At 41.3% G+C, this 24255-nt stretch overlaps 1 protein-coding gene across 1 annotated transcript in view; it reads right to left on the reverse strand.

Annotated features, from left to right (window-relative positions):
* The window catches only part of CELSR1 (cadherin EGF LAG seven-pass G-type receptor 1), a 165086-nt gene that overhangs the window by 8757 nt on the left and 132074 nt on the right, over window positions 1-24255 (reverse strand). The window contains exons 17-28 of the mRNA XM_066182932.1: window positions 23683-23777; window positions 23140-23349; window positions 20581-20764; window positions 17736-17879; window positions 16362-16560; window positions 15882-16049; window positions 13397-13523; window positions 12818-13018; window positions 9273-9447; window positions 3525-3637; window positions 2128-2207; window positions 466-592 (exon numbers count right to left, since the gene is read on the reverse strand). Coding sequence (XP_066039029.1) covers window positions 466-592; window positions 2128-2207; window positions 3525-3637; window positions 9273-9447; window positions 12818-13018; window positions 13397-13523; window positions 15882-16049; window positions 16362-16560; window positions 17736-17879; window positions 20581-20764; window positions 23140-23349; window positions 23683-23777 — 1823 coding nt within the window. The remainder of the gene's footprint in view (window positions 1-465; window positions 593-2127; window positions 2208-3524; window positions 3638-9272; window positions 9448-12817; window positions 13019-13396; window positions 13524-15881; window positions 16050-16361; window positions 16561-17735; window positions 17880-20580; window positions 20765-23139; window positions 23350-23682; window positions 23778-24255) is intronic.

Below are 24255 nucleotides of genomic sequence, written 5' to 3' on the forward strand. Positions count from 1 at the left end.
GCAACCCAGGGAACCCAGGAAAACCCTAATAAAACTCACATTATATTTGAAAATCCTTATTTGTGTCATTTCTTTAAACAATGACTTAATTTGTGAAAGCCTTGAACTTGGACCCACTGACTCTGGGTGAAATATTGCAGTCTCTCATTTGTGATAGCAACAGAATGACTTAACAATGAGCACACAGAACACAAAGACTTTGTCTCTAGAAAGACGGGAATAACTGCCTACTGTCACAGGTTACTGTGGCACTGCATTTACCTTTAGAATGACTAAAAGTGAGAGGTATAATTACTCAAAATTATAGTTTTGGTGAACAGAACCCTCTCCTTGAGAAGAGAAAGCAAAAATTGCCCTTGAGATCTCTGTTTTTTTAAGTTAGCTCATGCTGAGCAGGTTTTTGGAGGTCTGGGTGTGGCAGTGTCCTCACCAAGTCTACCACAGACAAGATGCTACCCAGCTTACCTGCAGGCAGCTGAAAATGGCAAAGAGATAGTGAAATGTCATGACATCACTGTTGACTGCCATGAGCCCCAGCAGCCACGTGGCACTGATGAGCAGCAGGAGCAGGAATGCTGTCCGCAGCACAGAGCTGAAAGGCAAACACAGATGGACATCTGCAGTGTGATGGGATGCAAGAGAACAGCCCAGCTTCTCCCCGTGGATGGTGTTATGTGCTCAACAACTTGGCAACTAGAAAAGCCCTTCGGGAAAATCTGGGCAGTGTTCACCAACTGCCAGTTTCCAACTCTCTCACAGCAATACTCCACAGCTTAGCGTGTTCATGTTAAAAAAGTGATTTCTTTCCAAGTTCATTTCCAAGACTTTCTTCAAACAAATCTGACTGTTTTACAAGCCCATGCTGTTCAGCTTTGATGGCTCTGAGGAACACATCTGGGCATGTAAATGTAAATGGCCATGTCCATCTTATTTCAGCTTGTCAACTTCACTCTCACATTCCTTCCCAACGTTACTACCCAAGGTTTTGGATTGAGGGCATTCAGGGAATATTTGTTTGCTTAAAAATACAATTCCCACAAATGCTTTCAAGAAACAAACAAATCTAGTGGCAGAACTTTTATATTATGAGTAAAATTGCTGCCATTATGTAGCAATTATACTCCTCGGTTTAGGGAGACTTACATCTCATCCTCAACACCCAGACACTATTGGGGTCAGGGTTCAGAATGCACAAAGCTGACAGCTGCATGGAAACTGGGGCTGGAAAGGGCATGCCAAGGGGAGCATGGCACTGCACCAACATTGCTCCTTCCACACTTTTATTAACTGGGCCACCCATGTTGCCAGGGGGCTCACCCTCAGATTCTAGTTTTCATTAAGCTTAGTGTTAGTGTTAGGGTTCAGAGAACCACAAAGTCTAGCTCCAGGGACACCAAGGGTGGAAAAGCCATGCCAATGTGTACACAGCACCCCACAGCCAGAGCTGAAAAAATAATGAAAAGCAGCCATTTGAAATCTCATACAGCTACCTCGCTGGAAAAAAAAAACAAAACAAAAAACAAGGGGCTGTACTGCCACTAGCTAATCACATTTGAGTTCACAGGTAAATTCTGTGCTTTGGGCAAAACAGATGTTAATGAGAACAGGCTGCCACGACAGCTCAGGAAGGTGGCAGGTTGCAACTTGTGATAAGCACAGGATGCAAGGAGGCTGGCCCTCAGCATGAGAATATCGGTGGGTGTCTGCCATGGCACAGCTGGTACCCCAGACGCTTGAGAGGGGAAACCTTTCTGAGCCATGGACAAGCACAGGGAGACCCAGAATTATGTCTGCCTGGGCATGCCATAGGCAGTGGTGAAGTGACAGTGTAGTAGACTGTAATGAAAGGTCTGGAAGGATTGCAGTGATACCACCCGGAGGATAGGTCTTTTCCTTCTCCCTTTTTCTGCTTACACTTGGTGGTGCAAAGCATCATGGTGGAAGTTTTACAGGATCGCCAAGGGAGATCCCCATGAGTGGGTGGAGTGAAGCAGCTTCTATTGCCTCTTCCAACACTTTCTTCCAAAAAAAGCATTTTTATTTCCTGCTCCAAAACTTGATTTTGGGCAATTCTGTCTTTTATTATTTCTGGTCAGAACTTCTACAGGTTTTTGAACTCAAACTTACATGACTCCTGTTTTTTCAAATGAACGTTGCCTTCTTCTGCATGATGCTTTCATTGCTAGTATAAAGATGACAGTGTTTATCTGAAAGGGAAATTGAAATAACAGCATGGATTCTTTCTGTACATTTGTTACAGCTCTATTTTCAATAACAATGCCATTTTTTATCCTAAAATGGTTTGCGGCACTGAGAATATTTTTTGTTCAACCTACAGGTCTCTAAATTCCAAGATTCACCTTGTTTCAAGGCAACATAGTCAAGGACATGGTGGCACTTGATCTGGATGAAACTCAGTAAGACAAAGATGTTTGAGGAAAAGATAAAATCTCAAGAATGGCTTTCCTTGTCCAAGCCAGTATCCACCTCAGCCCAGCACCTTGCTTCAGTTGGATCCAACTAGAATTTAGGAATATTTTCTAGCAGACCATACAGTGATAATTACTCTGAATAAACCTCCAGCCTCCACTGATTTCCATGTCAGCTGGGATGTACTAGGTCGGTGGTGCATTTGTACTTAATCACTCATAGTGAATATTAATTCTGAGAATTTGTCTCATCATTCACTTTCCAAAACAGTGTAGAGATTTACCACTGCCATTGTCCTGTTTCTAGGAATTTCTAACTTAAAATGGCATGGAGAAAAGATGCAGCTTGTCCTGTTTCTGCTAGATCTCCCACCTCCTGCTACTGCTTGTGCTGGAAAAGACCTTGAATGGCTGGGTCCATAGCCATTTTATCCAGATTAACACACTATTACAGGCTCCTCCTTCCCCCCTTCTCTGCACCTTTCATTTCTCTAGGCTTAAGACTCCTAGTCCACTTGTTGTTTCTCCAGTGGGGGCTGTCCCATGTCTCTGATGACTTGTGACCATAACCTACACTGCTTCCAGGTCTACTTTTTGAGGCAAGGAGACCAGAATTTGCATTTGGCATTCAAGATAAGAATCAAACCATGAATATTTATCTTCTGGTGTTACTTTGAGGAAGAAGCTATAAGGGAAAAGTTAAGCAGCAGCCTATTCTTTTAAATTCCTGAAAGTGGAAATATTTAATATTCCTTTAGGACTTCTGGATGAAGTGACTTGTTATGACTCATTTTGTTGATTTGCCTAGTAATCTCACAGACCAAGCCTTCAAAAATGGAACAAAGCAAATGAGAAGTACATTTCTGGCCATACAGCTATTGCTCCACAAGCAATCTCTGTATGGGCAAGCAGCCCTCTGATTTCCAGGAGCTTAGCTCATGTCTTATCTATTTAAGAAAAAGATGCAAGCTTGAGTGCATTTGCTTCAAATGTAAAGAACAAGGTTGCTTTGCATGACTATTATCTGACCAAACTTACGAGAAAAATGTAGCAGTAAAGAAGAGACAGTTCTGGATGACAACACCCCCTACTTACAACGACAACCATTACGATGGGCCCAGCGAAACTCCAGATCAGGGTGTCGTGAACGGACAGCCAGCAGAAATCAGGATTCCCATAGCCTTGTGGGTCCAGACCAACAGCAAGCCCTGTGTCACAAAATGGAGAAAAAGTAAATCAGAAAGGTGCTGCCTATAACTGAATGTAGTTTCAAATAAACAAAATTATCACGGCAAAAGTTATTCAACAGGAAATTCTGTGAAGGCAAAAATTGAAATCAAACTTTTGTAAATCAAAATCTTTGTCCTGGCCACTTCATATCAAACAATACTCTGAGTTTTGCCAACTAGAACAAAGTTCAGCTACATAAAAATGACAACAAATGCAAGCCCCAAATTAATTTGTTTCAGCCCAGTTTTACAGTCATTCTCACACAGCGTGAGCCTTGAAGGTGAGTGACATGTTGAGGAATTTCAATAAGCCTGTGCAGCAGAATGACATGAATCATAACTGAGGAGAAGTCTATGCTATGAAAAAAAAAGTGCATTCTTAACTTGCTGTCACTAAAATGACATCAGAGACAAAGCAACCTAGGAACTTGTGGGAGTTAACTGCTTGATCTCAGGTGGGATTCAATTTGAACTGCCATCCCAGGTACCTCACCTTGCTTTCTGCACTGTCTGAAACGCAGTTAATGCCCCAAGGCAATTGAGTTAAAAATACACCTTTTATTATTTTATTTTTCCAAACCTGGCCAATTCCAAGGTGGAGTATCTGAGCCCAACATTCACCTGCTGATTTACAATGCTGTCTGACTTGGTGACCTACACCTCACCCATATGGTGATGGACTGGGATTTGCCTTTGACCTACAAAATCATACAACCACAGCATTTTTTAGGTTGGAAAAGACCTTTCAGATAAGGTGTCCCCTGAGATTTCTTTTCTCCCCAGCTCCTTTAGCTGCTCCACATCAGACTTGCGTTCCAGACCCTTCACCCCTTCACCAGTTCCTTCTGGACTCGTTCCAGCACCCCCATGTCTTCCCTGTAGTGAGGGCCCCAAAACTGAACTGATTCGCAGTGTGGCTTCACCAGTGCTGAGTACAGGGGCATGATCACAACATCCTTTTAGTCCTCCTGAGTTGCCTGCTTTTTCCTTCATTTTTCCCTGGGTTCCAGCAAAAGCTCTCTCTTCATTCAGGCTGGTCTTCCCCATTGGTTTGTCTTACACCACATGGGGATGGCCTGCTCCTGGGCCTTCGGGACTTTCTGTCTGAGGAATGTTCAGCCTTCCCGACTACCTCCCAAGAGACTTTGTGAGTTATGCCTCTAAACAGGCCAAAGCTAGCCCTATGGAAGTCCAAGGTGGAAGTTCTGTTGAATCCCCACCTTACTTCTAAGAGAATTGAAAACTATAATTTTCTATCACTGTGTGCAAGACAGTCTCCAGCCATCACATCACCCACCAGTCCTTCTCTGTTCACAACAAACAGGTCCAGTGGGGTGTCTCCCTTTGCTAGCTCACTCATCAGCTGCATCAGGAAGTTCTCTTCCACACACTCAGGGATCTCCTGGACTCTCTTCTGCTGTGTTGTATTCCCACCAGACACCTATTAAGTTGAAGTCCCCCACAAGAACAAGGACTAGTGATGGTGAGACGTCTCCCAGTTGCTTGTAAAATATTTCCTCTGCCTCCTCATCCTGGTTGGAGGGTCTATAATAGACTCTCACCATGGTATCTGTCGTCCTGTCCTTCCTGATGATTCTTACCCATAAACACTCCATTCTTTTATCACTAGCATCAAGCTCTAGACAGTCAAAACACCCCTAACACAGGTAACCGTTCCTGTGGTTTCTAACACAGACACAGCTGCGTCTTTGCTGCCACATGGATCTCCAACCCCTGCCTCCACTGAGATGGGAGAGGGGAGGACTCACTAGCACACTATCCCACCAACACTGGCATTCTGCCTTCAGTTGCCTCTAGTGAGCTTGGTTCTATCCCTTTCCCCCTTCAAACATAGTTTAAAGCTCTTTTAATGAGCCCTGCTAATTCCTGTGCAAAGATCCTTTTCCCACTTTGAGACAGGTGTACCCTGTCTGCAGAGATCTTCCTTCCTCAGGACACAGAAACTGATCCCTGTGAGGCCTGTGGCCAGTGACATATGGCAGGTGGCTGCAGCATGCTGTCTGGGCATGGAGGACACCTCCTGTGATGAGCGTATGGCCTGTCTCAAGAGGAGGCCAAGGCTGATGGCAGGGCTGTTCTCTGCAGGGAGGGCTCGTGTGCATTAAGAGTCATCCTTTTTTTGAATTGAAGCCTGCATGCTTTGTTGAAAGGACACTGAGAAAGGGAAAGGTAGCTGCATTTCACTCTTAGAACTTAGAACTGGCCCACAGCCAATATTCACATCTGGTACAGGCCTATGGTCTATGAAAACTAAACTGGCTATTTGGCAAAGCAGAGGATATTGGATCTGTTTTCACTGAAATGTGGAATGAGATAGGACTAGTCTCCCTTCCTGCTCCCATTGGCCCTTCCACCACCCCCTTCAGCAGTTGCCATCCAGAAAGAATTAGCCATAAATGATTAAGGGACCATAAAGTATTTTATACAGATGTAATTCTATGGATACAGTCTGTTTCCCAGGACTGAATTTTCCCATTATTGGGACTCTGGCTCTATGAGTAATTGGCAGACAGCTGCATTTTTTCACTCCCAAAATCCTACCCTGAAGTTCTCCATTACACAAATGGGGCAAATTGCAGTCTTCAGGTACATGGTTCAAATATTACTGCAGTCAACAATACGTGAAATAACACTTTACTCAAAGGCAGAATTAAGCCAATGCAATGTAATACTGAGAAATATTTTGGCACATCAATTAAATGCTGCAGCCTGGCTGCCCTTAACAGACTGAGTGTGCAGGCTGAACGATACCTTGCTAACGTTTGCAGGAACAGGGGCTGGTCCTCTGGCCAAGAGTCCTGTGGGGACCAGCACCCATCCCCAGCACACACACAGGAGTGTGCCAAGGGCTGCAGGAGGGGCATATTTTGACCCTTCTCAGCTCCTGAGGGCTCAGCAGCCACGTATGACTTAGGCAGCTGTGGGGCAGCCTCAACTCTCTCCTGATTCATTGCTTTCCTTAGGATTTGCAAAGTGCCATTTTCTGGGGGATATTTGTTTTAGGGCTACATAAGAACCTGTTTTAACACAAGCACTGCAGTCTCCATGGCAAAGCAGTTACTGCATACATATGTCAAGCAGCTAGTATGCTGCCACGGAGACAGGCAGAACTGGGGGGGTCTTGCTGAGTGCCAAATCCAGCCCTTTGCTCCTGTGGCAAGGAAGTCATAAAATCCCTCTCCAAGATGGATCAAACTGCACTTTAAAATGAGCAAGCTTAAAGCAAATATAAAATGTTCCACTATCACCCCCAATGGAGGACTCTTCCAGATCCACACTCTTTTGATGGCTGTAAGCCTCCTTCCAACTTCTATTCTATTCTTATTCATGGAAATTTGCATTTCTATGCTGTGATTAAATGTGGTTCTTCCCCATTGGAGTGCTCCTCTGTAAGCATTTTACTAAGTTTTATCCCCCTCTAAAGGCCAAGGTTCCCTTCTTCAACTAGCTTGGTCCCCTTACAGATGCCTTAGGACCACTATGTCCCAGCTTGAAACGAGTATCAGTTTGAGCATAGAAAGTAGAAAAAATACAAAAAAGCCACTGCTACTGTAGTTTTAGGTTTGGGGTTTTTTCCCTCTCAGGATAGCTATGATGAAGATGAAATAGTATTTATCTTTAAAATAAAGAAGTTCTCTGCAGGTGCTAAGACTAAAATTTCTTCCCATATCTAGACTGTATCACTACTAAGAAAAATAAACAATCCTTCTCTCATAAAGCAATTTAAATAATGTTTAGGATTCATGTTATGAAGTTGAAACCTTTTTACTGCTTAGAAATTAAAATTTATAAAGAAGCTTATTTAAAATATGTACAGTAACAAGTTATCTAGAAGCAAGAAATCCTACATTGTGATATTTATGATGAAACAATTTTCTCTTCAGATGATCTACAAGCCTGGAAGGGCAAACTAAAGGCTTAGTTTTCTTTATCCTTCATTTCACAAAAAACCCTGACTTTCTCAGTAATAGGGATCTGACTTTTCATTTAAACAGAACTGCAAGTTCAGTAGATTCAGAGATTAAATTGCAGGACACAACCTGGAAAGTTTTAGAAGTGCAAAATAGATCCATATCACAGAGAGCATATCTAAGTAGAAAAATGTAAAAATGGTATGCTTGTGATATTTAAATTGCATAATACTGCTGTTGAGGTCTGAATTTATTTAGATTTCACGAGAGAAAGTAAACCTGAAGCAGAAACTTCTTCCAAAAAAGTTCTTCTGAAGATTATGAGTTCTGAAATGTAATTAGTTTTTGTTATTAATAGTATTTTTTTTCTGCTAGAAATGATGCTGTCAAATATCTGATTGCACTTCAGGGTTCCTGAAAATACTGTAGTAGTCCTGTATGTACTGATAAAAGTCAAATAGGTTTGAAATGCTTCAGAAGTTCAAGGACAATTTCTATTTTAAATTTCTGGGGTATGTCTAAATTGGCAGAGCATTCTGGGCTGTGCTTTCTACTATAAACTGATAGAAGTAGAAATTATTTAGGCACAAAATTATATGGAAAAACTTACCAGCTCCCTGAAGAGAGAATTAACCTGTACCAACCTACGCTGTGATTTGGTATTACACTTTCTTAAAACACACAGAAAAAAAGAACGTAGACTACATATTTTTAAATCTAACTTGTTGCATAATATTTTTGCAAGTGTACATGAGTGATAGCTATTTGTTTGATCTCAGAGACATCTAAACCTCTGCCATCGCTGACAGTAGGATATTATTGCTTAAAATAAACTAATTGGAAAAAAAGTTAACTGCCTGCCTATGATCTGATTTCCCATATGGCAACAAATACATGCTGAAACAGTTGAACCAAAAAACCACACTCCAACTGTTCCATGCAGCACAGTTCCTGAGGAGCTGTCTGCCTGAATTAACACAGCGCCGTGTGCTTAAGGTAACACTGGAAATGTCTATGGCAAAAATAGGCATGGCGAGGGCGGAGATGGATGTGCTCCTACGGATCACTCTGGATCAGATTACTGCCTCCAGTTTTTCATTACTTTTCCTCAACTGGAAGTTACCGGCTTTGTATCTGAAATTAAGAAAAAGGCAGCTTGAGTATTCCCAGCTTGGTTTTATGCCAAATGAAACAGCCATTGAAATTCCCTTCAAGAAGTATTTACTGCTGGTTGACTGTAGGCAGTGGGAATGTCCAGTGAAGGGCAGTAATGTCCTGTGGGCAGGCAGCATTGCTTCTGAAGCCGCTGCAGTTACCTCTAAGAGACTGTCAGTCTGTATCTGGAGGTACCAGCACAGGGAAGGAAAATTTCTGAAAACTATGGCCAAAGTTGTTAAAATAAAAATACTTATTAAAAATTATTCCCAAGCAATGTTATCAAGTCCTGATTTAATCTGTGTAATTATGTTTCTGTTATTGGATAACCATCAGGATCCCTTCAGCTGTGGCAACAGGCATTTGGTACACAGACCTGCCAAATTCAGGCTGACTTCTGTTAGATGTGGCTTGGTGCTGCCCTGTTCAGGGAAACACCCATAGCTACCTGGGATGGGGTAACTTCCCTGAACCTGGCCAGTAAAGGTGGCAGGGAAATGAAGCTTTTTTGGGGTGGTTGAGGGTACCTGTTATGATGGCAGGAATGCCCCAGCCAACAACGTAGTAGAACCGCATGTGCCCGAAGTTGATGTTCCTCACTTCAGTCAGCATCCGGTAGATGTGGAGCTGCTCCACAAACATCCATGCAAAGGTGCTCATGTAGAAATAATGCAGGAGGATGGCAATCACAGTACACACAAACTGCAGAAGGGAAAGGGCAGGGAAATTAGAATTGCTCTTCTGAATCACAACCTGGTAAGTCACCAGTTCTCCCCATGTAGCTAATGGCATATGTAATAAAAAGATTTTGGCAGAACAAATATACAGCCTTTCATTAAGTTTTTCAGAATACAAGAAATGCTGCTCATGCCATGAAAGATTTTGCCTTTTTAAACTAATGCAGATCACTAAGATCTGTCAGGCTGAGAGCAGCAAAAATTAATAAGGACCTGTTGAAACCAGAGACCAGGTCCACAGTGTAACTAAAACTAACAGCTACAATGGGCAAACTGGTAGCTGAAGTCATCTTTGTGATCAAATAACCACCTTGAAATCGATGACCTTCAGATACTTGCATTTCTGTAGTATCTGCTAACCATTTTTCTCTCCCAGCTTAACAGTTTGATGAGTGAAAACAAGAATGACCACAAGCATCCAACACCTGAATTGTAATCTTGCAATTAACCTTCTCCTTTCAGAAGCCAAACAAAGGTTTTTGCCAAGGATCTGTTGGTAGGCCCGAATGAAGAGAACCTTGTGCAACCATTCAGTTTTTGTTCAAAAATGTTCTACACTGTGTTTTGTAACCTTTTGTTCCTGTGCAACACTGACCCTGCTTTCAGACTTTTTAGTGGTTTTTCATGGTGTAATGCTCAGAAATGTACATTTCCCTCTTTAATGTACATTTAACCTCTTTGCTGAGCAAAAGAATCATACAAAGACTGCCAACTTTCTTGATTCACTTACCACATCAGTGTTAGTATAACATCAAGTGTTACTGAAAATGTGGCTCACTAAATAAACTATCTTCCCTCTATGTAAGTAGTGCTTCTCTTGTTCCTATTCTCACATGCTTATGAGTAGAGTGCTGCCCTAAACATTACCTTTTTCAGGTAAGAAAAGAGAAAGAAAATAAATCACTTTCTATCAATAGTCCATGGAAAGATTAAAATCCCACCCAGAAATGTGACTGTTAATTTACAGAAACCCATAAAAGGCAGGCTGGGTGCCAAGCAGCACTGCATTATTTGTGCTCCAGCATTCTTAACCTCTTTATGTTCATCAGTGCATGACTCGTTAGACAACTCTCATTCCATACAGACAGATGAATAATTGTCTCAAGCAGACATGGCTTACAGCTTTCCTACCTTCTCAAATTGACTGGGTAGGCTGTAAGGAGCAGCTTTCTGCCATATGAAATACATTCTGTAAATTAAAGATCTGTGTAAATGGTTTAAAGGTTTGGGGTGTTTCACTGAGTCCTGGTAACACTACAGGACATGAGCACACCAGGAGCCCCAAAGCATGAAAATGAGAAGGAGCAAAAGAGAACAATCTCACCAAGTATAACCATAAGGATTTGTGGTATTGATGTAATGAACTGTTTTACTGCTCTTATAAACCTCTGCTTGGTGCTTCAAGATATGAAAGGAATCTGGAAATGAGGACCCATCATTTACTGCATAAGTTTTGGTAAAATTCTGTAGGGATATGGACTTGGCCCCCAACTCCTCAGTAGATATGTTGGAGAACTGAAACAGTATAAACTCCTTAGTAGTGAAATGCAGTGAAAAATGAGTGATGTGCTCAGCAAGGCGTGGGAAAGGTCAAGTTACACAGAGTGCTGTGTATCAATTGGCAAGGTGAGCTCCTTTCAGTGAAGTTATTTTAGTATGCAAACATTTATATAATGAAACAAAGACAACACAAGTTCACACATGACATGAGATCATATCCCAGAGGGCAGGTCACTGCAGAAGATCTCACCACAGCAGCAAATAAAGGACCTGAGTTCCTGGTAAAGTGGAATATTGGTACATGGGATTGGAAGTGATGCAACCAGCTGGAAAGCTTTATCCATTTGGTATTCACAATCTTTCAAAAGGAAAAGTGGGAGAAGAAGCCTGGAAAAAAGCCCAACAGACTAACCTGAATCTTAGAAGTAGACTAATTTCAGCAGCTTAGCTTTATACAGTTTTCCAAAAGAAATACTATTAAACAGAGGTTTCCTGGCAAAACAATTTTTATAAGAGAGGTCTCTCAAATTTACTAGGAAAAGTTCTTGTCAGCACTCAGTTACTGGAAGCTGAAATTAGTCAAAGTCAGACACTTTAAAATGCATGCTATAGCTCAAGTGGATATTAGAAGCTAGACTGACAGTGTAGGATTAAGTTATACAGCAAATGAGGCTGCACGTTAGGCACCACGGTGTCACTACCACAATGGTGATGATATTCATTGAATGTAGGCATATTCTCCTATTTCTGCTGCTTGGACCATGTGAAATCAGCATGATTTTTTTGTTGTTGTTGTTTTGTTTTGATCTCAACCCTGGACATCTCTCTCAAAAATTAATTTGAAACATGTACAGTAATGGATTTCTAGAAGACAAATTTTCTTCACAGTGTTCAGATAATCACTAAAGTAACATTTTGAATATTTTTCCTATCTATTAAAGACATACTTTTTATTGCACATCATCCCCCATCTGTGTCCAGCCTGTTTGGCACAAGTGCCTGTGCAGCCTGGCAGTGCTGAAGCCCTTGCCTCTTACCTGTCTGAATGGCAGCCACGGCTTTTGGGATGGGTGCTACTAAGAAACAGTAGCAAGACTACATAAAATGCCACATGGTTAAGAGAGCAATGAGGTCTTAAGTAAAGAGTACACACATTTCATGTGTGGTTTATATCTATCTTGTACTCAGTCTGTTCATAACTTGCATTACTTGACGTGCACAATGCTGGATATCCTTGCACTAAGCTTTTTCAACAGGTATGATGGGCTGAAGTCAACAAACACTGTGTCTGGAAGGAACAAAGCAAACTGACAGGTCTCCTACTGAATCCTGGACATAGCGAGCTGTCCCATGCCTGGCAAGTGGCTTCCCCAGAATGGCCAGTGGGTGTACAATGTGCATATTAGCACCTGACCAGCACCACATCGCTGACAACCTGTGAGTCACCACCTGGAGCCATTTGGGGTTGGGAGGTACCTGCTGCAGGAGAAACTGGAGTTTCCTAATGAACAGACAAAGCAAGACAGAAAACACACTAATGGAAAGAAAGGAAGAAATTAGTAATCAGGGGTTAGTTCCTGGGATAAACCTTCAACAGGGCTGCTGTCATACATTCTCTGAAAATAAGATATAGTCCTATTGCCTGCCATTGCTGTTAATGGTATCAACCACACATGGCTATACTAAAAATCTGATGTTTTTCAAGTAAGTGTTGAAGCCAAAAAGAAGCCAGAAAGAGGAGAAAGTGAAACAGATGGGAGAAGGTAAAAGCTGCAATATGATCCCCGATTTAAAGCTTAGAACAACTCTAGCAATGAACACAGAGTAAGTCTTACCGGGTTTTCAGTCTGGTTGATTCCAATAAGAAACACAAGCTCAGAAAAGAACAGGGCAGCCACCAGGTTTTTGTGGATACTGTGCAAGTTGGAACGTAGTGTGCGGATGAGGACCAGCAAAATGAAGGTGATCAGCAAAGCCGCCAGCGAGATGGACACGGTTGTGTAAGTGACGATCTTCAGAGGAAGCACCTCCCCGTTCTGTAGAAAGACAGCTTGACAGGATCTCTTGGGGTTTTCTATTCCTTTTCCTCCAATCAAATCTACTACTCAGAATGACAGTGTTTTCATGACTACTGAGCCAAGATACAGATTTACTTAGGGACCAACAGGAGTGGGTGATGCCACTTCTTTAGTTGCTAAACATGTTGAGTATGGGCAGCACCCAGAGCATGCACTAACCAGACAAGAAGCTCCTTTCAGCAAACCCAATGGCAGGTGCTGTCAGACACGGGCAACACACTCCTGACACCGGGACTGTTCTGCTGACAATGCCCCGAATCACACAAAAGCTCAAGCTCTGAGTCAAAGCCCTTGAAAAACAAAGTCTCCAAAAACTGTGAGCCTGACATCACCCACCTCTCGTTTAGAAATGTCCATCAGGACAGCAAAGCTCGTTATATGGTTGCACTGGCAAGCGATATGGCTCTGGTTCCTGGAAAACAGCTCACACCCTCTGGAGGACCAGGCACCTGTCCCACCAATCCTGTGGGGAAAAAAGGCATTTCTGAGCACCATCCTCTGATCTCCCCTTACCTTCCATTGCACTCTGTGGCAGCTTCTGCTGCAAGCACCAGGACAGAATTATTTATAGCTGTCACCTGCCTGAAAGAGTATCATCAAATTAAAAAGGCCTTCAGTTGAAGTAGTTTCAAGTAGTTGAAGACAAGACAGCTGGCTTTGATGCCCAGATTTTATGGGTTTATAACAGTCTCTTATGAGTTAAAAAAAATTTAAAAATTTGCTTTTGGGTCAGTGACCACACAGTCAATATGGGAAAGAGATTGCACTGAACAAAATGTCTGTAACCAAGGTAAATAATACCAGAACCACAGAGGGACACGTTTTTGAGTCATGTGAAATACGTTTCAGCAATAATATGATATCACTATAGAGTTCCTCTGAAAAGTACACAAGAAAGGGTTAAAACCTTCTCTAATAAATAATATTTCATATCAGGAGAAGCCTTATATTAACAATGGGGAGGAACTACTGCCGTAAAATTCTTCCCTGTGCAGTTATGGTTAACTCCAGTGACTTCAGAAATTATTTTGTATCAATATTAATTATTCTATTCTGAAGTTAATGAATAATAAAAATAGTCCTGCAATTGCAAGATTTTTCAATTAGATATGACAAGACCTCTTTTTCATTCAGCAATAAAATATTTGTTAAATTTTAATATCACTTTCACCAAAAAAGTAGTCACTTTCTTTCGAAAAGCTCTTTCATTACATGCCACTTAAGAGCTACTTTTCAATTGTGGCTTCAATTGTAGGAAGATGTAACATAGATAACAATGCCACTGAAGTTGCCAGCGAATAGCTAAGAGATGAATCACTTTAGAGCTAATGAGTTATTCAAGCTCATACAATGTTCAAAAATTTATGGCAAAGGACTTGCTATTCCCTCATAATCAGCAGATTGACAGAGTGCATGCAAGCAAAAACACTACTTCACATGTGGGCAAATGGAAGAGTTTATTACTGTGAACACAAGAGATTTCTGTTGCATCTTCAATCCTTTAAATGACATAATCTCCTAAAGCACTTAACTAGGAGGCACACATTCCCTAGGTTAGTTTGCTGTTTTATTTCTAGCACAGGATATTGCCTTTTGATGGATTTTTTTCCATTGGTTTACTAGAGTTTTTGGGCTGTTAGGAAACAAGGAAACAGCTATTCCCTTTCCCCTGGGCAGACCATATCATCCTCTCACTGTGTACCTGGGTTTGTAGCTGGAAATTGCAATATATATGTAATAGTTACAATATTGTGAAAGTATAATATGAATGTGGTTACCTCTCAAAACATTTTCCTTTGTTTTACTCACACTCTTAAAATATCTCCAACAGAACTGTGCTGTTTCCACAATGCCATAAACGCATCAGCATATACAGTTCCAGACCATATAATTTTTCTAATTTTCAAGAAAAAGATGTCTTTATCTTGAACTTTACTGAATAAAAAAGACCTAAATGAACCATTTTCAGAATATTTCATCTTTTTCCTAACACTTCCCTCTTAGAGAGTCTAATATTCTCTCCTTATATTCTGCTTCTATATTACAATTGCTTTCCATAAACTGAAAAGGTCTGATGTCCCAAAGAAGATATTTCCTCTCTCTCCAATTTTTCACTAAAACAAATGAAAACAAATCCACAATAGCTGTTGAAATGAAAGCTAAGTTTCTTACCAGTGCAACTGCCTTTGCATTGACTTTTGATTCAAAAATTGTGATTCAGAAATTTGTAATCTTTACTCCTAATTTTATCTGCAAAACCTCAGTCCACATTTCTACCAAAATGAAGACTTGGTTTTGTTATTTTTTGCACTGGCCCTGGCTGAGGCACCAAAGGTAGGTGCCTGTTCGCTATCTACTCTGTCTATAGTCACTGGAGTGTAACAGGAGAAGATTCAGGCCACGGAAAAGCTGAATCATCTCCTAAAAATCCTGACTCGAAGACCTCAGACATGCCATGAATTCAGACACTGGAGTTGGAACATGCCTGTCCAGACACATATCTGTGGGCAAAAAGCATGGGCAAATACAAGGAACTTGTGAGAGTTGTTATTTCTGGGTAAAAAGGAACCCTGCACAAAGACAGGACAGCACTGTGTTTCTTAGAAACTGCATGGCTAATCCCTTGTTTGAGGAGTTATGATAATTATTTTCATTTTTCTCAGGTTGGTGGGAAATGACTACATGGCTCTATTCCACCAAAAATCAGTTGCCAGTTGAATTGACAGACCAAGACAGGGATTCCTACAGAATTATCTTCCTGGGCAGGACTTTTCTGCTACTCAGTTGTTACTCAGAGCCCTAAAGCAAGCAGGAGACATACGTGATGGAGTGATTCCAGAAGACACAGACAGGCTTCGTTCTCTCTTCTGTTTCCAGCATGGCATACTCCACTATGATGGGCTTTTCCACCAGGTTGGGAGGAAATCCTCCATCACTGTGAATGGCTGTGCTCACTACAGGTGTGTTGATGATAGGGCGATTTGGCAATCTGCAAAAGGAGAAAAACTGCACAGAGATCTACACATCCAAATGCAAAGCTACGTTCTGCAAATGAAAGATTTCCAGTTGCTTCTGCTCTAAAAGTACCATCAGCCTTCCATACAGATGTGTTTCCAAAAACTGCTGGCACTTCTGGCATAGTTTTTCTCCCACAGTGTGCCAGAGGCAGACATGAGACAGCACTGTGGTGAGAACAGCAGCACTGATGACATTTGGCTGGCATAAAAGCAGCTCTGTCTCCCCCATGCATCCAGAGTAGAAGAAGGGATCTGAACAATTCACAAACAGGTCTGAAGCTTACCTCAAGCTCCTTCTGTCAGGATCATAGTTTTCAGGCAGGAGGTGTCCCAGGGATCGGTATATAATGACCATGGCGACAGTATGATGTGTCTCAATGTTGGGGTGTCGCTTCTTTCTCTTTGCAAAAGCACTCTCAGGGCTGAACACATCGCTGTTCAACTTAGAGGGTATTTTCTGATTTGAAGGTTTCATTGTAGGCACTGCTATGGACACAAATATTAAATTCTTTGCACACAGCTTCAGAGCTACCATTTAAACTGGTAATTTTGCTTTGCCAAGACACAATAATATTAGAGTTGTTACAACTCCAGGCTTAGAGCACTCAGCATGCTCCTAATGTTACATTTGATATTTTTTTGTAAAATTTCAGAACAGTTCATAGTTATATAGCTGATAATCAAATAACCATTGAACAGTGAAAAGCCATTTAGTCTAGCTATAAAATAAGCAATTTCTAAGCTAAAAGGTTTGTAAGTATATAAGTACCCCATGCATAACTTAAGGAGAGCATTAAAACATTATGCATGCTGTTAAAATGCATGCACCTTTATGTATGGCAAAACTAGTATTAATGAATACACCAACTACTCACATAAGATCTCTCCCTGCTAATTCTGACATTTAATGAGCTTTCAGTTTTGGAAGATTCTCTTAAAATTCCCATTCCCTTTTCTTACAGAAAAGATACAAATCACAGAAGCAGATGCTCTGTTTCTAAGCAAAAAGTCATAAAGCTGTATTAGCTTCATGTATTATTTTCAGAAGAGTTACTATTTCCCCATTCAGAAGACATTCAGCCATCGTACATGTACTGAACTTTGAATTACCTTCTCTGCCTAAAAAACCTTGTGGGGCTTTGCAGCAATCTTGGAGTACTTCAGAGACACTGGGAAGCAGCTACTCCCCATGAGTTCTCCCTTACCAATCAGCTCAAGACTTTTCCATTGCTACCTAGCTCTGACAACATCTCTCTCTGCTCCCCGATTTGGATTCTCTGTCTCTCACACCACCTCCCTCCTTCTCTGCAGAGACTGGAGGAAGGTGGCTGTGGGACTGCAGGCACTGGGCAGCCATCCCATCCTATCCTGGTGGGAACAGAGTTAGAGCATTTCTCCCACTTTGACAGGGCTTTGAGGGGCTGCAAGCGAGACCTGACAGACAGGTACAGCCAGTCCCACAGCCCACCATGCCTCCATCACTGCCGGCAGGCAAAATGCCTCAGAAGTATGCACAGCTGCTCCATCCCTAAATAATGCTCACTTGTGCAGGCGGTCGCCCTGCTCTAACCCTAGTACCACTCTGCTCCCTGAGGATCAATCACACTCCCTGGAAGCCAGCCATAATTGCTCACCAGACAGCAGCAGAAGGATTTTACCTTTCCTTTCTGAAGGTCTGAATAAAGTATCAGGGAAGACAACAGATGACTCCAGATCTTTGGGGTAATCTTCTTTAATCTCATGAAATCGTGGTATTCTAGCTCCCGTGAAATTAGACTTGTCAAAGATGTCAACAGCAATAACTGGGGGGCATAAAAGTTTCCCATCACCACAGTGAAACATTACAGAAAGGTTAAAATGACTGCACAATGCAGATGAAAAATTTAAACCCCAAAATAGAAAGCAAAGTTTAATTTTCTTCTGTTAACACCTTATATGATAACTAAAAGTTTATGTGTCAGATTATGTTGTTACATTTATCAAATTATACATTTATTGTTCAGTGGAAAGGAATTCATAAGACAGTATCTTGTACTATGAAAACACTACAGCAAACATTGGAAATAAAGAATTGTAAAATTGTTTAGGTTGGAAAAGATCTCCAAGATCAAGTCGAACTGTTAACTCAGCACGGCCAAGTCCAGCACCAAAGCATGGCCCCAAGGGCCACATCTACATGTCTTAAATACCTCCAGGGATGGTGACTTTCCCTGGGCAGTCTGTTTCAATGCCTGAGAATTGTTTCAGTGAAGAAATTTTTCCTAATACCATCTTGAGGTAGATCACTTTGCTGGTACTTCTCCAGCAGCAGCTGACTGGGGTTTCACAGAGGCTTTTTCCTGGCTGCTGTTCAGTGAGTGTTCCTGCTTCACAGAGCTTCTCCATGTGCTGCTGGCTTGCTCCAGTGTGTGCTGCACGTTCCAATTTTAGACTCGCTTTTTAATGGGAAGACTAAATCTACTGCTTCAGAAATATAGTTCTACATCTGTTGGATTGTGAAGCCAGCTGACCAACGAAAATAACATGCACTTTATCTGGGACTACTCCTTAGTCCTCCACTGGCAGTTCCTCCCTAGCTTACCTCATCATCTCTGCCTGTATAACTGCCAAAATACTTAAAAGCAGTTGAGTTGGCTTTAACTTTCTCATTTAAGACAAGTCACTGAGTGCCAATTTACATGTGCTGGGGGTGACCCTACACCAAAAGATGTGATCCTCTGCAAATTTCTGTATGAAGAAATGTCCATGTTAAGACCTACAAATCCCTATTCCTTTCCTAGTTTCTAACTCACTCCCAGATGAGCCATTAGGAAACTCTATTAACACCATGTTCACCTAGAAAAACTGTTCATAAGAAAACAGACCCCTTCCAGGCCAGAGCTGCCTCATCCTCTCAAGTTCACACCTCTTTTACACAGGAAGAACTAGTTGAAAAAAAAATCATGGTTTACCACCTGCAAGAAATTCTGGGGTTTGTTTTCATCTCAATTCAGTTGGGTTAAAATCCTGAGCACACTTCTTTTCTGAGTATGAAGATGAAAATATTTTGATTCTCATAGTCCTGAGTCATAAGAAAGGATTTCAGTTTTTGTTTATTAAAGAAAAATCAAAGTGTTTCAGTTTGGCTTAGTTCAACAATAATCTATGCCCTGTTGACGCAGGATGCTACAGCCTTTGTAACTTGACTGCCTAATGCCTTTGATTTTCTGCCCCTGTGATCGTGGCCATAAAGCATTCTTCGGACAAGGTTTCAATTCAAATTCTTATTATAACAGCAGGTGTAGTTGGTAAAATAAAGAAAACTTTTGGCACATAAGCCTTCTTCATATCTGAAATAAACATAACAGCTTGAAAAGCTAAACACGAATTCAGGCTGATACAGTATAGAGCACCTCTGAAAGAAAAACCAAATAGCAATGCTGCTTGTGAGGGACTTCTTGAAGGTCAGCTGGCTCCATCTCACCTCCCACTCAGAGCAGGACTATCACCAACACCCCCAGCTCAGACTGTTTGTAGCTGGGAAGAAAATGAAATAGAGAGGGCAGGGGAGAAAATGGGGAAATCAGCTGACCAGGTTGTGGTTGCTGTGCTTCACCTGTATATGGACTGCAGGGATGTCTGTGAAATACATCACAGTCCAAAGTGCAGGAGCTGCTATTTGTTTGTCAGAGAAGAAATTTCCTGTGATAGGTAGGGAAGGTGTCTTGGTATGCCTGATGTCTCCTTCTCAGTTTAGACTCATTCTGGATATTTTGGATCCCATAGGTTTTGTTCTGATTATGGGTTTTGCAAGACTGGGCTGGTGTTTGAAGGATTGGTGATTCTATGAAAACACTTTTCAGCACAAGAATCTCTACAGATGATGATTTTCTGGATAGGTTTCAAGTTAGGAAAGCATGTGAAAATCAGAGGCAGAATCACAGAATCATCTAGGTTGGAAAAGACCTATAAGACCATTGAGTCCAACCTTTGATGGATCATTACCCCATCAACTAGACCACAGCACTAAATGCCACATCCAGTTGTTTCTTGAACATCTCCAGGGCTGGGAATTCCACCACCTCCCTGGGCAGTCCACACACATGCAAGTAAATTTAATAATATGCAATAAAGTCAATAGTAGGTTGTTTTGGTTGTTTTTTGTACTGCAGTAATTCTTCAGGTGGTGTTGGTGTGATTCCTCTGAAAATGAGATCTACTACATTCAACTATATTAGCTGGTCTCAAAAGACATTATCTTGATCTACAAACTTAGCCCTTCCTACTATCTCTACACTGCTATGACTGCAACAAAAAGCCATGTGGAGCAGTGGCATGGTCCAGAGACAAAACAGATCAGACATCTCCCAGGAGGCAACTGAAAGATATGGATCAAGGCTCGAAGGATTTGAAATTAATGCAATGATTTTTCTCAATGGGTACTAATAAAAAGAGTAACTAGCACCTCTACCCAGCACATTTTTAAGACTTAAAAAAATGGCAGTTTTCAACACAGATACTCACTCATGTTAGTGGCAACAATGACAAAAGGTCTCAGGTAGGTTTTTTTCATGTTCTGGGCCACATTGTTGAAATACTCCTCATAGTTCCTGAGCAGGTGAGCGGTGCCACCCTCTGTCCGCTGAATTTGCTCCCAGTGCTCCTTGTTGCCAGGGTCCAGTAAAGCACTACCTACTTTGATAATATTCTGAGAAATAAAGTACAAGCCTAAATTATGAAGCAAACACAGAGCTGGGTTTCAAGTGAGCAAAGTAAGCCAAAATTGGAGGCTGCAAGAGAACTACCTACTCTCCTGCCCCTAATGACAAGAAATCGAGCAAGAAAATGCAGGAGGAAAACCTACACATGTTTTCTTTGTTTCTGAGACATCAGACACATGAAAAGCACAGCTCTTAGCAGGTGCACTGAACTTCTCCAGAGAAATCAAAATAATATTTTTTTGTTGGAAAACGAAATAAAGCCATGGATAGAAATATTACTTCCTATTTTACTTCAATTTTTTCTTCTACTTTTTTCCTAGATAATGAAGACAACTTCCAGGGTGAAGAATGGTAAGAGTGAGTATTAGCTTGTATAGACAATCTTGGAAATACATCAGAAAACTTAAGTCATGTTATTGTCTCCCCATTTTTATGTTGCTTACAAATGATATTAAAAAGGCATTTCTTTCTGAGGACCTGACTCTTCTGCCCTTTCTTAGAAAAATATGCAAAGGGACCCTCAGGCTGAATGGAAAGAGACCGACTCCAAAGGAGAGTGCTAAATGGCTAAATGCTAGGAAGTTTCTAATCCTGGTGTACATATGAACTGTGTTGTTGTAACAAAACCTAATTCCTAACTCAGGTAAAATTGGTGTAAATGACGGTAGGAATTATTCCCCACAAGCTCTAAAATAGCCAAGACTAATATTTAGGCTTCATTCAGAAGGAGTTATCTGTATCCTGTCTATACTGTTTGAGGCTGCAAGCATCTGAGCTAAAAGAGACTCCCAATATGATCACCTTTACTTAGGGTGAGAAGCACAACATGGTTCCTAGGAATGCAGGAGACACACACTGTACTTGGTACCAGGCCTCCTCCGTGTTTGTGAACATTATTTATGGCTTTTTATTATCTATTTTTCAGGTTTCTATGTGGGACTATAAAAAATAAATTCTTTCTCCCCTTGTGCTTTCTCAGGCTATGGTATTACCTCCTTTTATTCATGAGCTGTACTCATTAGTTTTCAAATTCCTAACCTATCCTAAAATATTTAGGGAGTTCTTGAAAACATCATCTGTATGAATTTCAGTGCCAAGTGCAGAGAACAATAAATTAAAGCATATGTTTCCAAACCAATTTTTTTTTTTGCTTATTGTTTATATTTCTACTTAACAAAACATGCCAGAAATTAAGTTCCTTTTCAAGATCTGAATGGCCTGCTACACAGTCCACAGGAAAGAAAAAAACTGAACATCTTAAAATCTGGTGCATCTATAATGTACAATGTTTCAGAAGTTCTCCACTCTCTGCTGACTGTGCAGCTTGGCTTTGCACAGGATCTCCAATTTCACCCCAAAGTCTGCCTGACCTATCTGGTCCTCCTGGAGTACTGTGAGCAGTGACTTGGGGGTAGCACACCTTCTAAGGGAGCCAAACAATCTTCGGCCAGCACAGATGCCAGTCTTGACCCGTGGAGGGTCATTCCACATGCTGGTGCCTAAGCTCTGGGCTCTGCCAGCACAGACTCAAACAGATGTTTTAGCTTGGACTCCGTTGTGCCATGGTCAGGATCTTGGAAATAGTATGGACAAGAGGGGAGAACAGTACCCCATTGTACACATGGGATTGAGGAAATCTCTACAAGCCTGACATGGGTCATCCAGCCTTCACATTATCAGATCACAGAAAACTCCCAACTGCCTTCAAATTTCACATTTTTCCATCACAACTACATATTTTCCCAGACTGGGAGGATGCTGCAGCTTTTTCTCTAGTCCTGGTCAGGTCTTTGGTAATAACTAGGTCTTTCATGAATGCTCTGAGTAGCAGATGCTCTCTGGCACACGTTTTAGTATGTGCCTTAAAATACCAATATGATATGGAATGTCTCTCAGTATACCAACTCATGACTCAAGTGTTCTCAAACTGAATTAGAGGAAACCTTCAGAGTTTCCTTAGTTTTCAGACTTAGTTCACTGCACATTTAAATGAGCATGATCACATTAGGCATGTTTTACAACAAAAATAAATACAGTACACAAAACTATTTTAGCCAGGAAAAACACATTAATTTGATGATTTTTTTCATATGGGGAATATTGCTTTTGGCTGTTACTATGACGGTATTTTTTAGGAAAGCACATTCTATTATATTTGTATTACACATACATCTGTGTGCATAGACACATGCATAACCAACTTTCCATTCTAATCTGAGAAGAAAAGCTTATTTGTGGAACAGATTAGGCAATTACACAATATTCGCTTCACCTTGGTCAAAGACAAATTTAATTACCCAATGCCACCTAATTTTTAAGGGAAACTGTAAGGGCTCAGCACAGAACACAGTATTTCTCTTACCTCATTGAATTCCACATCCCTTGTGGCTGCCAAGTCAAACCCTTGCTGCTGGCTCTCATACTGGAGGACCCGGATCATTATCTGGTAGGCTGTCCTCACGTCATTGCCATACAAGCTGGGTGTATGTCTGGTGGCATTCTGCAGCGCTCTCACGATCCTTATGGTTTTGTCTCCATCCAGCTTGGTCTCATTGTGGTGCAACTTCTCATTCTGAATCAGATGAAAAGGAAGAAAAAGTCCAATTTTATATATATATATGTGTGTGTGTGTGTGTGTGTGGTTTTTTCGTTCTATTTACAAAGACAATCACAATTTAGGGATTTTTGGCAAAAAGGAATTGTTTGGTCAAAATTTTGTTTCTCTTGAGAAAGAGTTGGCAACAAAACTCAATGGCAAATGTAACTGAGAGGCAAGAAAACACCAGGATGGAAAATGAGGGTGTTCAAGGATGCAGTCAAAAGGTTGAGTGCAGGGCTATCAAACTGGAGTCCAAACTGATCATTATTTACAAAATAAAGGGAAAACTGAGAAAACCCAGCTTACCATGTTTTTTAGATCCACAAAAGTGTTGGTGGTGCAGTTGAAAAGCTCAGGAGGCAGCCAGCCCTTCTCAATATTACAATGGCGAACGGCATTTCCTGAGGGAAACAAAGCATCAATGGCAAACAATGTTCTGAATTATGCAGGGTAAATACTCATAGATTTCAACTATCCTAGACTTTCAGATTTCCTACATTTTCAGGTTGCTCAAAGCTACACATGTATTTCAATTTCCAAAGAGGGGATTCCTGCGAGAGAAAAGCTAAAGACTACTAATCTTCAGGAATTGCTTTCCCCAGGTTTTGGAGAAAAGTCAGGCCAACTCCAAGCTCTGCCCTACTGCTCTCAGCCTCGCTGCCTGATTTTTCTCAAATTCATTCATTCATTTCTTTGTACCAAAAAAGAGAAAGACTCTGCACTTCCTAAGTATTCCTGGAAACCAACCCCTGCTGAGATTTCTGTGCGATAGCCTATATAGGAAGACCTCCGGGACAAATCCTGTATTCACATCAACACGTGCCCACACATCTGCATGCTGCATGTGCTAAACACTTCAGCCAACACGCATAATTGCCT

This window comes from Chamaea fasciata, unplaced genomic scaffold (assembly GCF_029207755.1).
Source record: "Chamaea fasciata isolate MVZ Bird 193981 ecotype frontalis unplaced genomic scaffold, bChaFas1.0.hap1 SCAF_5, whole genome shotgun sequence".
In the NCBI taxonomy this organism is placed as follows: domain Eukaryota; kingdom Metazoa; phylum Chordata; class Aves; order Passeriformes; family Sylviidae; genus Chamaea; species Chamaea fasciata.